Source organism: Eptatretus burgeri, chromosome 7, assembly GCF_056783735.1.
Source record: "Eptatretus burgeri isolate ZD-2024b chromosome 7, Ebu_testis_v1, whole genome shotgun sequence".
Lineage (NCBI taxonomy): Eukaryota > Metazoa > Chordata > Myxini > Myxiniformes > Myxinidae > Eptatretus > Eptatretus burgeri.
The window spans coordinates 32,302,113-32,321,101 of NC_140967.1; the positions used below are offsets into that span (position 1 = coordinate 32,302,113).

The 18,989-nt window shown below is 42.0% G+C and overlaps 1 protein-coding gene across 1 annotated transcript in view; it reads right to left on the minus strand.

The window, feature by feature from the left end:
* The window catches only part of PSMD1 (proteasome 26S subunit, non-ATPase 1), a 294,517-nt gene that overhangs the window by 179,721 nt on the left and 95,807 nt on the right, over positions 1-18,989 (minus strand). Inside the window, exons 12-15 of the mRNA XM_085887953.1 lie at positions 14,760-14,933; positions 11,538-11,649; positions 11,067-11,263; positions 7,359-7,454 (exon numbers count right to left, since the gene is read on the minus strand). Of these exons, the coding sequence (XP_085744079.1) occupies positions 7,359-7,454; positions 11,067-11,263; positions 11,538-11,649; positions 14,760-14,933 (579 nt within the window). The remainder of the gene's footprint in view (positions 1-7,358; positions 7,455-11,066; positions 11,264-11,537; positions 11,650-14,759; positions 14,934-18,989) is intronic.

The following is an 18,989-nucleotide window of genomic DNA, read 5'->3' on the forward strand; positions in this document are numbered from 1 at the left end:
GTCAGACATCTTCAGAGCTGTCATATTCACAATCGCCATGCCCTCCCTATGAGTTTTCCCCTTCATTGTAAAATGACCAAAGCAAGAGCTAAAAGGATTTTGAATCGATAGGTGTCAAGGGCCTTGTGAAGATCAGCCTCAGCAATTGAGGCAGCGGCCGTTGTCTCTACACTGCCCCAATAACTATGTGGCATTCTCTCAAGCAGGGCTTAAACCAATGTCATTATCATGGTATATGTTCGAGGTCATCATGTACTTTTAACGTTGTGTGTATATATGCATCAGGAAGAAGATAACTGGTTTGGAGTCATTTAACGGCATAATTAACCTGCTCATGGTCACATATCTTTTCCGCATATCTTGCGGGATGGTGAGTTGAACAAGCGACAATGACGAACCATGTAGAAGCTGTTTCAATTGCGGTTTTCTGTGAAGTTGATAATAGCATTATGGGGAGGGGAAAGCATTAAATTTGCTAGTGTTTCGGTGTGGGAATCCCGTTTGCTTTTATGGGCAGGAAGGAGGGTTGAGGGTGGGAGGACAGAGTTGGTGTTGGGAGTGCAAAGATGGGACAGAGTTGGGTGGGGGAAGTTGAGGCATTGGGGTGGAGGGGTGAAGACTTTCAGTCGGTGGGGGGTGGGGAGGGGCTGAGGTGGTGTGGTAGGAAGGCGGTGTAAAGGCTTGGAAATGAGGAGGGGATTGGCACCTTAGGGAGGAGAGGGGAGGGTGAGGACTTCGGGTTTGTGAGGGGAGAGAGTTGAGGACCTGAAGTCACATTTTACATTGCGCGGGTGTTCCACGGGTCCCTACTAGTATATTAATTTTATAACCTTGCATCAGATGTGCAGCCGGTTCCAAAAGCTGTGTAAATTGTTTGCAAATCAATCAGCTTGAGACTAGCAAGGTCATACACCTCATGCAACATGCAATAGACAGTGAGCGATGACGAAAGCACTGAGGGTTACATGTCCCACAAACACATGCTGTACTTGTTTTCATAAGAAAAAAACAACAACGAACTAACCAGGAAGTAGCCTCAACAAAGCAGGGCAGCACAAAAAAAATTACTAACAGCAATGGAGTGATGAATTGCCCCTCATTCCGACAACACATTTCATGACCGACTTGTCTGCATTAGGATATCCATCCCGAATTCTTCCCTCTCCAGATGCACCAAGCATGGAGCAACAACACATGCGTCTTTGTTCCCCCAAATTGGTTGGAAATCTCCCAAACCGCTTTCATGCCATTCACGTTCCACCCTAGAGGGCAGCACTTTGCTATTCAGGCAGAGCCAATTTCACGGCAAAATGCCGTGGAAAAGTTGAACCCCAAAAACGCTTTCCACTTAATTGCTCACCGAATGGCATTCGGCGCTGTGCATGTGGTGGAACACGTGATACACAGCAAAGCACTGGATCTCACCATGATTTTAACAAGACCTCTTTTAATAGCACGCTGGTTAAAATAAGGACTTTGGTGACCAATAGACTGCCATGTATTCATTGCTTTGACAACAAAAGTGCGAGACGGTTGCCTCTTGGATGGAACGACCCATATTTGTAATGGCAAAATGCTGCATTTGTAATAGGTTTTATTTTATTTTTGCCTTAATTTGTAACAAATCTGCATTATCAGAGCAGCTGTTGCTCAACGATGAGACCTCTAAGAATCAGGTTAGGAAAAAAAACAAGAAAAAACAACACAGACGACGCAACAAAATGGGTGGTTTACACTAAATCAAGATGAGAGGAGGAATCCAATTAAGAGTCAAAAGCTCACAGTGAAAGGACACCCAGGGGCAATTGGCAGAGTGTCAAGCAAAACAGCTGAGCATAGATGCTTAATGTGGCGATAGAAAACTGTTAGGAGTCACAGTGTTTACAGACAGTTGTAAAAGGATAAACGAGGTGCAATTAAATATCTAATAACACACACAATTCAAAACGATAAAAACTGAGCATCACCGTCGAGGTGAGGGTAAGAGGAGTGGTCATTACAAATTCCAATACGTCTAATAATACCACTCATTATTAAATTGGTGATTCTTACTGGAGGAAAGAGAACTGCAGGAAAATGTGAAGCACATATGCAACAGCCCATACATTCAAGGTACAGAGATTTAATGTGGTGTTAGTATTTGACCGTCATACTATAACGGTGTGTCTGTGTCTCCGTCTGTCTGCATTTTTCATGAATTTGAACAAGTACTGTACATTAATTTTTTGGGGAAACTTAAAGGCCCGGTCACACCTTGACGTTTTAGCCAGCGATGGCAACGTATTAAAATGTATGTAAAAAGATGGCTGACGTTGAACTTTTGATGTTTTTTTTTTTTAAGATTCGGACGTATTCATAACGAGTTGGTCGTATGCATAACATATTAGTAATGGACACAGAACGTTTCGTTGTGTTATAGATAACTTATACCAACGAATGCTGAACCTGTTGTTGGCCTACACAACCTTCGATAGTCTAACTTCGGCATAGTGCGTTGCACGCATCGCCGACGATGTCGTGACGTAGCCTATTAAAAGGCTGACGCACAACGATTCGAATCATAACTGCCATAGAAATGGAAGTGACAACATCGCGGTCACACCTTGGCGATCTTGCCAGCGTATGCCGACCTAAGAAAAATGTGTCTAAAACGTTGGGGGCACGTCAAATACGGTATGAGTAAGTTTGGTATACGTGAGTACAACGCTAAAGTACGCTATCATACATCGTAGTAAGTAGAGTACGTCAAGAAATTTTAAACGTGTTCAAAATTTTACGACGTACTCGGCGTATGGCACACGTTCTGCATGCGATGGGGATAAGTTGTACACACGATATGTGGACGCTTACACACGTCCACAAAGGTTACTTATAAGCTACTCATAAGTCGAAACACGTCGCGGTAATGTCTTTTTTACGCGAAACTTATTTCTAACTTATGTTTGACGTGCTTTGAACCAATTCTTTACGTAGTCCCAACACACATCGACGTATGTAGACGTATTCCAATGACGTCTTCCGGTCGACAAAAAAAAAAAAAATTAACGTGTTTCTAGCTTACAGCTGCCATATAATGACGTGTTCCCAGCGGTTTTGGGAATTGGTATATAAAAATGCTGCTCATAAAAGGGGAACCCAATAGTGTTTTCGAGTCCTTTTTGAGTCGATGTCCATGTCAGCAGTAACAGTATCAGTATCAGTATCAGTATTAGTATTAGTAGTAGTTTGTTCATGTTGGCAGTAGTAGGTGAGTGTGAGGGGGAGGGTGTGGGTTATGATGGATCGTCCTTGCGTCCGCGTGTCCACGGGTAGGTTCATAGGCTGCCACTCAACGATTTAAATGGCTGCATCTCCACTATTGAAAGTAGACGCTTGCGCTCAACAATTGGATTTTTTTTACACTCAACGACTTTTAAACGGTACCACTCAGCTATTTTCATTGTTTACAATGAACGATTTAAATTGCTGTCACTCGCCTTTGTTTTTTGACGCTGGGGTTTGGAAATTTGAAGCGTTTCTTCTGAACGTGTTAAAACGCTCAAACTCGACTACTTTAAATAGACGCTGCCGATGGACAATTGGAATCATAGCCAAGCTAGACATCGAAGTGTGAACATCCTCGTCATGCCGAAGAAAAATTTGAAGAATGCTGCAAATAAGTGTCCTGGCCGTGGCCGTGGACGCTGACGCAAGGACGATCCATTATACCGACATCTTTCAGCTTATGAGTAACTTAAAAGTAACGTCTGTCGATGTGTGGCAACGATCGCGTAACGTGCCAACAACACGTTAATCATAGGTTAGAAATAAGTTTCGGGTACGCTAAACATTACCTCGGCGTGTCTCAACTTATGATTAACTTACAAGTAGCATGTGTTGACGTCTGTCAACGATCGCAGACCGTGCATACAACTTGTGGCCAGCGTAGCGGAACGTGTGAGTCATACGCCGGCATACGTCGTGAAATTTCAAGCATGAAAAAATTTGAGGACAACCGAAAAGTACAACGTTTAAAGCGAACGTACAACGACGTATGGCAGTGTTTTTCAGCGTGCTCTCAATGTTATCAAAACTTACCCATAACGTATTCAACGTGTGCCAGCGTTTTAGAAAAAAAATTCAAAAATCGGCATACGTTGGCTAAAACGTCAAGGTGTGACCGGGCCTGAAGCTAGAATTTAATTGCAAAGATATACGTGTGCAAATAATTATTTAATTACCATCATATGATTGAATTATGCTTGGTATTGGCTTAATGGTTGGGGTGGTGGGCTTAGGATACTAGGATCCTGAGTTCAAATCCCATTTACTGTTTAATTAATACCAGATGGGGTTGACTCTGCCTGTCATCCTTCTGAGGTCGGCAGAATGAGTACAAGCTTGCTGGTATCCTGTGTCAGAGTGGCGACCCGTCCAGGATTGTGCCCAATAGCCAAGGAGACTGCTTAGGCAGCACAAACGCTCTGCACAGAGTATGGTCCCAATGAATGGATGGATATGATTGAATGTGTCACAAAAATTGTTTGTAATTTGGCTAATTTAACTGCAATAAGGTATATGTTGCAAAAGAAACAGAATATGCAACAGTTTGAATTGTTGATGCAAAAGGAGAAATATAATTAGTACAACAAATTGGGGGATGAGGTGGGTTGCATTCTTCATGACATGTGGATAATTTGTCAAATACTGTTCAAATGCAAACACAAATACAAATTGTGAATAAATAATGCTCAAATACCTTTTCCATTCATAAAAAAAAAAATGGCAAACACCCCCACCCCTACCCCTACCCCCTAAAAAAACACCATTCATGGAACACCTTACCCTACAGAGTCTTGAGAAAAAAGGATCTTCTAAGTTGTTCCTTTATGTTTTGCACTAAACAAACAGCACTATGTGCAGCCATAATTATCTGAATGCTGAATCTCAGTGACTGGCGTCGAGGCATTAAAAGGTGTAAATATTTTGTCCAAGTCGTGAGAAACGGAAGGTTTTTGAAAGTGCTAAGAAGGCGATTTGTGTTGTACAGTGTTCAAGTATATAGTTACGGTGCCTATAGAAAGTGTACACCCACTTTCAAATTTTTCACCTTTTGTTACCTTGTAGCCTAGAATTAAATTGAATTAAATCAGACTTTTTACCAATCAGACAGACAATTTACAGAAATTGTTTATGTTTTCACCCCTTTCTGTCTGTCTGTCGGTCTGTTTGGATATCTCAATCCACCTTTATTTGCACATCGTAACCCACAACTTCCAATTGAAAAACAAATTGCACAAATTTCAGAAAATTAATTCAAAATACAAAACTAGAATATCTTGGTTGGATAAGTGTCCACCCCCTTATAATAGCAATTGTATATTAGCTCAGGTGTAACAAATCACCTTCAAAAATCACACAAAAAGTTAATTGGCCTCCACCTGTGTTCAATTGTAGTGATCATGATTATTTCAGAATAAAATGAGCTGTTACTGTAGGTTTCCTCTGCTGGGTAGTGCATTTCACAGCAAAGACTCAACCATGGGCCCCAAGGAGCTTTATAAAGACCAGCAGGAAAAAGTTGTGGAAAGGCACAGATCAGGGGAAGCGTATAAAATATTTCAAAAGGCCTTGAATATCCCTTCAAGCACAGTCAAGACAATCATTAAGAATAGGAAGGGGTATGGTACCACCAAGACCATGCCGAGATCAAGCCGCCCTCCAAAATGGACGACCAAGCAAGGACGACACTGATCAGAGAGGCCAAAAAGGGGCCAATGGCTACTTTGAAAGAGATACATGCATTTGTGGCAAAGACTAGTCAATGTGTGCATGTGACAACAATGTCCCAAGCACTCCACAAGTCTGGCCTGACGGGAGGTTGGCAAGAAGGAAGCCATTACTCAAAAAAGCCTACATCGAGTCCCGTTTAAGGTATGCAAAAAACCACTCCGGAGATTCTGAAGCTATGTGGCAAAAAGCTTTTTGATCTGACGAAACCAAGATGGGACTTTTTGGCCAAAATGCAAAATGTTACGTTTGGTGCAAACCCAACACAGCACATCACCCTAAGAACACCGTCCTTACTGTGAAGCATGATGGTGGCAGCATCATCTTATGGGGATGTTTCTCATCAGTAGGGGCTGGGGCACTTGTCAGGATAGAAGGGAAAATGGATGGACCAAAGTACAGAAAAATCCTGCAGGAAAACCTGCTACCCTTTGCAAGAAAGTTGAAATTGGGACGGAAGTTCACCTTTCAGCGTGACAACAACCCGAAGAACACAGCCAGAGGAACACTGGAGTGACTAGGGAACAAAAAGATAAATGTCCTTGAGTGGCCTAGTGAGAGACCTGACCTAAATCCAATCGAAAATCAGTGGCATGACTTGAAGATTGCTCTCCAGAAACGCTCCTCATGCAACTTCACTGAGTTTGAACAGTTCTGTACAGAAGAATGGGTAAATATTGCCCAATCAATGTGTGCAAAGTTGGTAGACCTCTCCCAACAGACTCGCAGCTGTAATTGCTGTCAAAGGTGCTTCCACCAAGTATTAACTCGGGGGGGGGGGGGCGGTTGACAGTTATCCAACCTAGATATTCCAGTTTTGTATTTTTAATTCATCTTCTGAAACTTGTAGAATTTGTTTTTTACTTGGAAGTTGTGGGTTACAATATGTAAATAAAGTGGAAAAATTCTGATTTAATGCAATTTAATTCCAGGCTATAAGGCAACAAAAGGTGAAAAATTTGAAAGGGGGTGTAGACTTTATATAGGTACTGTAAATTGAAATAAAATAAAATAAAAACTTTTCTCAGAAGTTTACCATTATTGATGCACCATCTTTTACACCACCTTAACACATTACATTAGTTCTCAGTGCCTGTTGTTTGTGTCCTTTATGACATCCCTAAAAAACTACGTTTCCCGTTTGGAATGATTTTCAATGTTGTTTGACTGTTTCAATGTTGTTTGACAGGCAGACAGATTAAACATATTATCTCACTCTTCTCTGCGCATGCACAATCTGAATGAGATTCCGTCCGTACAATTTGCCAAATTCAGAACCAAAGTACTGCTAAACTGCAGGTTCGTGTTCTGATGCTTGCTCGACAGTCTTCAAATTAAGTCGTTCCTGGATCATAGACTGACGTCTGTTGACAGACAAGACCGAGAAACAGACAAAATGAACCAATTGCTTCACCCCGATTTTCATTTGCGCGCACGGGTTGAAAAGGATTTACAACCGACTGACCCCAATTCGACTTCACAATAAAAAGTTGGAAACATTTTTGCATGTTCAGATGCACAAGTTGCCAGAGGAATAAAGGAAAGTGTTAAGACATGGTGTGGTGCAGCATAGTGCAGGGAGTACTCACAGCAACGTGCAACAACCGCCGGATGGCTTTGTTGTTCCCAGAGCCACAATAAGCCATTGCCACCGTGTACATCCCAGAGCGGCGCAGGATTGGATCCTGACAACATCGGGGAAGTCCAAAGTCAAGGTCTTTGTGAATGTCAAGAAGCAAAAATCATGCCCAGAAGAGCCATACATCAATCTTTTCAAACACGCATGAAGACACATCCGCAAGAGCAAATCTTCACAATCAGAGCAAATATGTCACTATTTCCTCAGACTGAAAACACAACAATGGGAATTTATACCGATGACTGAAGGTTCCACATCCCAAACAATCCAGGGAAGTTGCAACAACCTGACTGTGACATCACCTTAGCAATGGCTGGTTTTCATAATAAAGAATACAAAAACAAAGACCATAAGTATATAATATAACTAATCAAGCTGTGTTTGGATTATTATTGTTTCAGGATATGAAAAAAACGAATTAAAAGATTGCAAATAAAAATGTCAAAAAACATATGTCTTTAGTGTGCAATGCTTATATATAAGCCTTCATAAAATATCGTCAGGTGGAAGGGAAACCTCACTGCAGGACGCAACACCCGGGTAGTTAGCATCACGCTGAAGCCAAGACTGAGTATAGCCGAACCATCACTGTTCTTTACAAGCCAGCCATGTGCGTGTGCTGTGGTTATCACTGGCCGATGATTGGTGGGAAATATTGTTACGAATCTGGAAGCCTTGTGCACACAGACAGACAGCCGTCCCCTGGAGCTCAGTTATATCAGTAAGTGTGTGTTTCTAGTTAGGGTCCTGTCCCGAGTCTAATGTGAATTCAATGTTCATGCGCTGCGGAGTTATTTTGATAGTTAGGATTTGAATTCCATCCATAAATCTTCTTTGACAACAGCAGCATCACCCTCACCTTCAACTCGCTCTGGACCAGAGCAACTACAACTACAACACCAGCATCACCCTGACCTTCACCTCGCTCTGGCCGACACCATGGCGCACATGGTGGGCGGAGTTCAAGGAGGAGCCTCGCGGCGGCCCTCGTCCAATCAGCGTGCTGTGAATGAGGTGGCCGCTGCTCAGCCAATCAGACCCCGCTACGGTGAGAAAGGCGGTCTGCGTAAAGTCACCACGCCCGCGGGGCCAATCGATGGACTTGCCGCTCGTTTTGGCCATTGGGGAAGGCGAAGAACGATTCTGCGTGCCAAAACCAGCCAATGAGGAAAGACATACACCACGACACCGAGGTTCGGCTGATGGAGGGGGGAGGATAAAAGGCAAGGCTCCGTTTTTCGCGGGTGGTGGTTTTTCTTCGGAAGGGTGGTTCTTCTTTTGGAAAGCCAGTTTTCGTCTTGCCAGTCTTTGCCCTACCGGCTTCCGTTTGCCGGGAGCCCAGTCGTGTGGACGCCTGGGCTGCTACAGGTCCGAGTCCTGCCATCCTGCCAGCTCAACGTACCCGCTCGAGGCGAACAGGTCCGAGTGCAGGCTCTGGTCTTCAGCTCGCCTTTCCCTCTGAGCTGGAGGCCTCAATAAAGGCCGTGGCCACCGTTTCGTGTGTGTGTGTGTGTGTGTGTGTGTGTGTGTGTGTGTGTGTGTGTGTGTGTGTGTGTATTTTTGGGCCCGTCTGTAAGTAGGAACTGTTAAGTGCTTGTGCTGTACATGATTTCATTTCTTTATAGTCGGTTTAACTCTGCACTTGTGTGTTCCTTCCCCACCTATTGTAAATAAATACCCATTTGTTAAATGTTTCGGCTCGTTTTTGTGTTTCTTTCATTGGCTTAGCACGGTGCATGTTGGGAAGTTTGGGAAGTGCCAAATTGTACATTTGGACCGACGTGACCTCGGCAACCATCCGCTCGGGTTACGCACGGGTCAAGCACGCATACGGCTCGTCCCGTACGAGTGCCGTCGAGAGTGCGAATCCTCGGTAGCTCGCCACGTGGGCGTCTAGGTATTTTGAAGTTTGGCAGATAACCCTGTCCCACGTGGTTGATTTTTTGACGATTCACGGTCCTGTAAGGGACCCGTACCTCTCGGAGTTTTCCGAAAGGTACGATCTAGATTCCGGGTGTTCGGTAGAATCGACCCCACTGCTCCACAACAATATTACCGAGCCAGTTGCAAAACAGGATTACCATAAATTTTGCCCAATAGGAATCCTGAAATGAACTAGATTGTTGACATGACAAAATAGCAACAATGCGAGGCAAGCCATTCATGAAGAGATAAATATATAATTCATTCAATTATAAATGAACAGGGAAACGAACATATGCATAAATGGGAAAATTACATGCCCAAACCAGAAATCGAAACACTGACAGGTGGCTGCGAGGGAGGAGTTATCTCCCTGTTGGTGGGAGAGACGTGTCGTACCACCCCCAAATCCCCATCCTGCTCAGCCCTACCCGATTCCATGGAGGAGAACAAATAAATGGGATGCCATGATCTAGCTATCTGTAAATTGGACAATGCCCATCATTTCATGGGCAACACCAAATACCTCATGCAGCGACACAAACATACATGGTGTCAATAATCTTTATCTGACTGTTGCCCCCTTCACAGAAACATGACAATATTAAATAAAAAATCAAACAAATGTGCAACGGGTTGCTCATCATATTCTGAGATAGAGACAACTAATGATGTGAAGGAAACCATTCACTTAACTTGGAAAAAACAACATCGTAAATAGATACTTCAAGAAATGACTCAATGAATAATACAACTTTTCCTCAAACTTTAATATGCAGCCATTTTACTTTGTATGGAGCACATATAAAGCAAGTCCTACAAAACAGTAAAAACTCAAGTCATGAGCAGTGTAGAAACATTTTATCATGATGGGTTTTTGGAGGTGATAAAATAAATAAATTGATGATGATTAAAACTTGGTATTAAAATGAAAATGTTAAACCTGAAGTAGAATGCACTCAAATATGATACGATTCTTTTTAAGTATGTATCCATTTGGAATTAACATAATTATATTTCTCCTCTGTATGGAAAGATCACCTGTATATTAAATGTGAAAACAGGTTGAACTTTGCCAGTAAGTTGAATATAAGAAGAATTGCCTATCATTTTAAAAGCTATCTAAGGGAATTTTTAAAACAGACACAAACAAGTTGGAATGTGGATTTGAGAAGGTGTCCAGATGTATTCACGAAGCTCTGGTCGCTTCAAATAACATATCTTCCCAGATTTGGGAGAAGCAGACTGATTTTTAACCTACATTAGATGGAAACTTGTTTTAATGGCCATTAGGGTTGGTGTTTGACATCATTCGAGTATGCTGTGCGATTAATATGTCTGGGTTTGAATATGTGTTCCAAACATTTAAGCAGGGTTCTGTCAAAGAAGACTGAAGATGAGGTTCACCTGGAAATTGTCAAGACCGGGCGAACTGGCGTCAGTGTCAGAAAATTATAAAAACTGTGTCTTACTGGAAACAATATAAAGACGAAGATTCTCCGGTTATGTTGAGAGATCTGGAGTAAATTTGTCTGTCCAGAATCTCCTGTGCCGGCACATAAAATCTGTTTGTTTCTTCAATAAATGTTTTAAAATTGTACTGAGGTTGTGCATATGTATCGACAGCAGTTAAGCAAGCAAATTTGCAAAGAGTAAACATGACAGATCAATAAACACTTGTCAAACTAAATATCGGAACAGATTACATAAGTCACCGGTAAACTTATGGACTCACCTTGTCTCTGCAGAGACTGTCAATGAGTGGATCGGCCTCCTCCATGCGTCCATACATGATGAGAGCGATGCCAACAGCTAGCCCACGCAGAATTTTTTCATGCTGAGTCTCTTGCGCATAAGCCACCATGTCCTCGATAACAGATGCAGAACGAGAGCCCAGCATAACTAGCCCCATGGCCAGTCCAGCAGCTTCACCTGCAGCAGCACACAAGGACTCAGGTCGGGTAAGGCACAATGCTATTAAGACAGCACTTGAGCTATTTTAAATCTACACTCGCAAATATACTAAGAAAATGGCATAATATACAATACATAGTAGAATGAAAAATAAAAACTTTAAAACAACGAGGATGATGGCACAATGTCAAAATACACACAAAATACAGCAGGATGAGTTCAAAGGCTAAGATGAGCTACTGGAAGGGAGTTTCAGTGAAACTCATGCTGATGCTAAAGAGTGGCCTCTTACCGGTGACAGCATCATCCTGGTACAAATTGAATTTCAGCTGCTCGTATACATCTTGCCGGGCCGAGCCCATAGCAGCAAGGCCCAGGCCAAGGCAGCCTCCATGGCGAACAATCTGTGTGTCAGGTGGAGGACAAAGAAGGAGACGGAGGGAGGGAGTAGGTAAGAGCAGTGATTATAAAACCCTTGGAGCCCCATATGACTCAGATAAATTATATTTCAATCCAAACTCTCTGACAAGGTCGGAGATGGGAGACATTAAAATGAGCTCCTTCCAACCGACCGACTAATCATCTGTCCATGTATTTATGTGTACGCGATATTTCAAAAACAGTTGAACATTTAGCTTTCATATTGCAGATATCTATTCATCATGACATTATCTCAACCTGATTAGATCAAGGCGGTGATTGGATGAGTCATGTTGCCATGGCAACCATCTCGGTAACTTGGTTCGTGTACATGATATTTCAAAAACCGTTCAAGATTTAGCTTTCTTATTACACAGATCTATTCCTAAAACCATCCAAAAGGCGGGGGACCTAGAGTATCAGCTCCCTTATGTCAATGGGTTTGTGGGGGGGGGGAGGTGAGATGGCATGGCAGGGGATGGGGGAAGATAAGATGGGAGCAGGGAGAGACGGGTTCGAGTCGAAAAGGACCATAGGAAAAAATAGAGCTGGTCGGAAAGAACTCTCCAAAGCAACTTTCCCTAAAGGCGCTGTCACACCTTGACGATTCAGCCAGCATATGCCGATTTATAAAAAATGTCTAAAACGCTGGCACACGTCGAATACATTATGGGTAAGTTTTGTATACGTTAAGAGCATGCTGAAAAACACTGCCATACGTCGTAGTACGCTGGCTTTCATCGTTGTACTTTGCAGTTGTCCTCAAATTCTAGCATGCTTGAAATTTTACGACGTATGCCGGCGTATGACTCACACATTCCGCTACGCTGGCCATAAGTTGTAGGCACGTTTTGCGATCATTGACACATGTCGACACACGTTACTTGTAAGTTACTCATAAGTTGAAACACGTCGAGGTAATGATTAGCGTATCCGAAACTTATTTATAACCTATGAGTAACGTGCTGTAGGCACGTTACACGATCGTTGACACACGTCGAGGCACGTTACTTGTAAGTTACTCATAAGTCGAAACACGTCGAGGTAATGCTTAGCATACCCAAAACTTATTTCTAACCTATGAGTAACGTGGTTTGAACCTGTGTAACGTACCTCCAACGCATATTGACGTATGTAGACGTATTCGATTGACGTCTCCCGGACGACCACAGAACTTACTGAACGTGTTTCTAATTTACAGCTACCGTATAATGGCGTATTGGCAGCGTGAAAAAAAAAAAACGACAATAACTTCCGATATTTCGTCACGTGCCGTTACGTCACGTCCGATTGCCTCTTCAGTTTGCTCATGTCTTATTCTTAGTTCCTCCTCTGTGAATATTTTCTGTTTGAGGATATTGTCACGTCGACGTCGAAACTTAAAAGCAAATGTCCGAATATATTTTATAATTCGTGATAGACTAAAATAAATAAATAAATAATAAAAAACAACAACAACAACAACAACAACTTCAGATATTTCGTCACGTGCCTTCACGGAGCCAAGGAGAAAAAAAGAAAATGTGCCTTGACGGAGAAAATAAGTTTCGGGTATGCTAAACATTACCTCGACGCGTTTCGACTTATGAGTAACTTCGACGTGTGTCAACGATCGCATATCGTGCCTACAACTCATTCCCAGCATAGTGGAACGTGTGAGCCATACGGCGAGTACGCCGTAAAATTTTCAGCATGCTTGAAATTTCATGACGTACGAGACGTACCACGAAATATGACAGCATACTTCATCGTTTTTCAGCGTGCTCTTAACGCATACACAACTTACCCATAACGTATTCGACGTGTGCCAGCTTGGTTTGGCAAATTTTTCATAGGTCAGCATACGCTGGCTAAATCTTCAAGGTGTGACTGCGTGGTTGACACTTTCAATTTTGAGGCGGTTATGATTTAAATCGATGTGCGGCAGGTTTTTAACAGGCTATGCCACAAGTTCGTCGGTGATATGTGCAGCGCGATGCCGAAGTTAAACTATCGTTGGGCATAGGTTGTGAACGCCGACAACAGGCTAAGCATTCGTTGGCATTAGTTATCTATAAGACAAAGAAACGTTCTGTGCCCGTTACTAATATGTTATGCATACGACCAACACGTTTTGAATACGACCAAAACTTTAAAAAAAAACATCAAAATTTCAGCGTACGCCAACGTTTTACATACATTTTTATACGTTGCCATTGCTGGCTAAATCGTCAAGGTGTGACAGCGCCTTAAGAGTTGGTGTGCAAACTAAGGCTTTTAAGAATCGGTCTTGGACACATGTTGATACCATCAAGCTTCAGAACCAAAAACAATATTAGCTGAAAATACAGAGCTTACAATGCAACCTGTAAAACATGAAAATACACACTATGGAAGCAAAGTGGGGTGGGATGCCTTACTTGCACATATAGAATATTCATCAGAGGCATCACTGTTTACACACAATTGGACTAATTCATCAAAAGATAGACAAAGTGGTGTTCAAAGGTAGGTGGAAAACACCCATCCAGTTACATATGGAATATATTCAGTGGTCAGCTAAAATAAACAACTAAATAAATTGTGTGTAATCTAAAGCTCTCAACATTATTAGCATCTCCCATGAAGAGACCAAAGTGCAAAGCGTGTTACTCTCTTAAATCGCAGACAGATCAGTGGCCTCCCAATTTTTTACTGCCTCTCCTCCAGTCTATTTCCCTCTGTTCTCAACCCTCCAACCATCAACATCCCCTCCAAGAAGCACATGTCCTTCCAATAACATATTATTGGTTAAACTCCAGAAATCCAAGCATTTTATATTAATTCTAGCAGACCAGTTATTGCAACTGAAAAACTTTCCCAAATAGCTACATTAAGAATAGGCAGAAAGAAAACACTTTTGTGATTATGTGACACTAAAAAGGAAGGTGAATTAATGTCAAAATAAAAGCCCACCAATAATCAACACCCAAAATAAACAAATAATTAGAAAGATTAATTACAAAATTTTTGTTTTGTTTTGTTTCTAATACAAATAGACACAATGGTCCCATAAATATACATTTTGTTTCACCTCAAAGGTAAATTTAGCACAACAGGAGGGTTACGGACATACATCACTGGTAGCATTCTTGAGTTGTCCGAGCAAGTATTCTGTAATGGCAGCACCGTGGTTCACGTGGATAAGACCCAGAGCATACAGGCCTCCACCCTCTTGGTAAGCTGAGCCAGGTGATGTGTCTTTGGGCAAGTATGTAGCCATTAACTGTAGCGCTTCCTTCTCATGGCCCTAGAAGAAAAACAAAATACGTGGGAATGAAAAAAAACAAACAAAAAAAAGAGTGAAGAATACAATAGTACTGTATTTGTACAATATGACTATAACAAAAGAGAGGCATCAAATTTGCCACAATGTGATGCCAAATAATTAGTAGTCCCCTACCGGTTTCACCAGAGGAGACAATAGGTTTGCACTCAGTCTGTCCGTCCGTCCGTCCATCCCACCTGTAGTTTTTCAGACTTTTTTTCCCCATACCCTTTAACATATTTTTCTGCTGTTCACCACCACCTCTTATCTTCCCCCATCCAAAACCAAGATCTTTGCTACCCCCGTTAATCCACCCCAAACTCTCCACCTTCAAATTCCCTGCTTTCCTTCCTGAAAGTCCCTGTCATGTCCATCTTGTATACCTCGTGTTCCCCTCCCCATCCCTCTCCCTTCCACAGATGAACAAATGTCTCTGTTCCCCACTGTTTTGTCCTTCCCTCTCCCACCCCTCTTGTCTGATGCCCCTCCCCCCACCCTTGCTATGCGTTGTGTATTAGCTCTCATATGAGCCTCATCAATGTATACAAAAAAACAAAAAAACATATTCAACTGAAACTTGGTACATGGTATTATTATGTGAAGTTAAGAAAAAGTTTGAGTTTCAGGGCGTTTTTGTCAATTTTTCAGTTATTCTCTTTTGGGGCTTGGAAAATATCATGTCGGTAGGGGACATGTATTGCAAAGAAATTCTCGCTCTTGTTTTAAATATATTTTAGGAATATAATGTTTCGACAAATCACATCCGTTTGCTCTCAGCAGAAAAAAAAAAGCAATGCAACAATATTGTTTAAGAGAAGCTCCCGCTCCCGATAGGAGTGACCCAGGGGGGGTTATATTATTATCCTTATTCAAATGGGCAATTCAAAATACCTCTTCAAAACACCTCACTGCATTGGAAAACGTTGGGACAGGAATACTGCACTGTGAAGGGAGGTGACTTGTAATGCAGTCTCCGACCTGGAGGTGGCGCTACATGATACGCATTTGAATACATAATTTGCGTCACTCCGCCTAACCCTCAAGATCACCGGCAAAGATAAAAACACCCGATACGTTAATGGGGTCATGCTGTTCCTATGTAGCAATGCTGGATGTAATCTGCCCAGAACTGCAGGAAGAGTAGCGCGGCAAAAAACCCCCCAAAACACGCACATGCACACCCACAAAATTGCACAGTATCAGCTATTCATAAAATCTAATACAATTTTAAGGATTACTGTAAATGATGTTGATTTCACAACATCCTATATTCAACTTCATTTATATTGTAAACCTCTAAACATGGCTCCCTCACCCTCAAGAACCTTAACCTGTAAACAATCAAATGGTTTCCCGACTGCATGGATCATCAGCTGGGCACCGTTCTTCCTCGAGGTTTCGATTCTTTCCGCTCAGAACCTCTCCAACCGGCGGATCCCCAACCTCGGTCATGGATCCACATCAGCAGATTACCTACATCAGTAGATCCACGACCCCAGTTACGTTCATGCAGTCAGTTAACCCAACAATGCAACATCACCAATCATACTTTACTCACTCGAGGATTTAATGCATTATCACATAGTTTCAACTCCCATCACACATTTTATCATATGATAATACATTAAATCACGCAAATTTTACCTGAAATATAACACGTCCACCAACTAGCACAACCACCGCTCACCTCTGGATCAAACTTATTTAACACACACCACACACACACACACACACACACACACACACACACACACACACACACACACACACACACACACACACACACACACACACACACACACACACACACACACACACAGAACTTATCCAAGGGAATAAGGAAATGGATGAATGTGGCTCACAGAAGGTAACACCTTCCTCATCCCAAAATCCGAATAAAATCAATTACCTCACAAATACCAGCCAATAACATGTCGACCAACAACATACAAACTTTTAACAAGAATGATCACAAACAATGTATCACCACCTAACACAACAAGGAGGCCGAGGGGCAGAACAGAAGGGATGCAAGAGAGGATGCTCCGGAACAATAGACCACCAACTCTTAAACAAGGCCACAGTCAAAAAAAAAACTGCAAAACCAGAAAAATCAAATTGTCCACAGCCTGGATAGACAATAAGAGCTTTAGATAGTGTCCCACATTCATGGATGATACGTGCATGCCAATCGAAAAGACAAATCCCCAAATAATCAACCTGATTGAGAAAACCATGGACCTATGGAATACCACACTAATCCTGCAGCACTAATAAGGAAAGATCAAAATACCAGGAGTGATGATACGATGTGGAATCTTCCAAGGAGATGGCCTTTCCCCCTCCTGGTTTGCCTGGCTCTGGATCCACTGAGTAATCACATTTATGAGCAAGTATATGGATCCACACGAACAACCAATAAAAGAATGTCCAAAGAAACAAGAAACGTGACAACTACTATACATGATGATTTAAATCTCTTTGCAACGAACGACAAAAAATTGGCAGAACAAGACCAAGGCCAGTACACGATTGTCTTTAAAAAATGGCGGGACTGAGCCAATCAGACAAGTGTAGGTTCTGCAAGGCAGAAACATAAAGCATGAGACACCTATCAGCATGTTAAAAAAAAAACTCATGTCAGAACAGCCATACACACCAAAGCATAACAAGGTATGTAGAGTAATCTACTGACATATCAAAAGAAATTTCAATATCCCAGTTCAACAAAACTCATGGAAACATGAACCAAAAGCAATCATTGAAAATAACGACATAAGAGAATGATAAAGAAGAACTTCACAAAGATCCTACAAACCATTCCAGAGATTCAGGAGTGCATGCAAGTCAAATAAAGACGCAGACAGCCAAGCAGACACTTCTGCAATTATAGTACGATTCTTTCAAAATGAAGGGCAATTAAATATTGTACTAATTTAAGTTACAAACTCTTAGCAATAATTATTAATCATATTCTTATTCTTCTCGGTTCAAATTATTCCCACCTCTTGTGAGGTCAGCCACGAAACTTTTTTTTTGGCCCAGCTTTCACGAACAAGCTGGCAAAGCCTAACAACAATCGAAGGTGGAAGTAATTTGGAATGTACTCCAGGATGATGGCGACAACACGCCTACTCTGGTGGATGTTAAAGATTCCAAAGTGTTGATCCCAAAAAATATCAGTGCTGGCAAGTGCTCCAGCTTCCCACCATTCCAATGGACGGCACACATATTAATGCAATGCCCTACATGCAAAACACCATGGTGAAAGTTTATAGCTGGGTTGAGATTCAAACCCAGGCGAGAAAACTCGTAGGCATGCGTGAACACCTCTAAGCTAAACTGTCAGCCCTCTTAACAATAATTATTAATGTTAAAAGCAAACATGAGAAGATTATAAAATTATTTGAAATAAAAATAATCTAGTTTCATCGAAACCAAAGCAATCTACAACTTTCAATCTGCAACTTTCAGTTTATATTGTTGTGGAAATTACTCCGAGGAGTTAACATTCCTTAGTATAGTTCAGTTAGCTCCTCAGTAAATGTCTTCGAGTACCGTAAGCGTGAAGCAAGTCATGATGATATTACAAATGCATCATTATATGTAATAGATAGAGGAGGCCCACCCCTCCTCGTGTCTTTGGCTAAAAATGTGAGCCTATATTTTACGTTCTCGCCTTTGTAAATCTATCTTTATGCCGTAAGCGTGAAGTAAGTCATGATGATATTACATATGCATCATTATATGTAATAGATAGAGGAGGTCCACCCCTCCTCGTGTCTTTGGCTAAAAATGTGAGCCTATATTTTACGTTCTCGCCTTTGTAAATCTATCTTTATGTCTCTTTTCTGTGTTCATTCGGCCATCGGCACTAGTTTTGGTGGGAGACGTTGGCTCAACGGCCATAGCAGCCAGTCAAGTTAGCAGCCAGTCAGGAAGAGTGGTGGGAGGACAGACGGAAGTTAGAGGAGTTGTCCAGAATCAGCCTGTGGGAAGCTGCGCTTGTTCACCGCTCCTGTTCGGCCAGAGCCACAC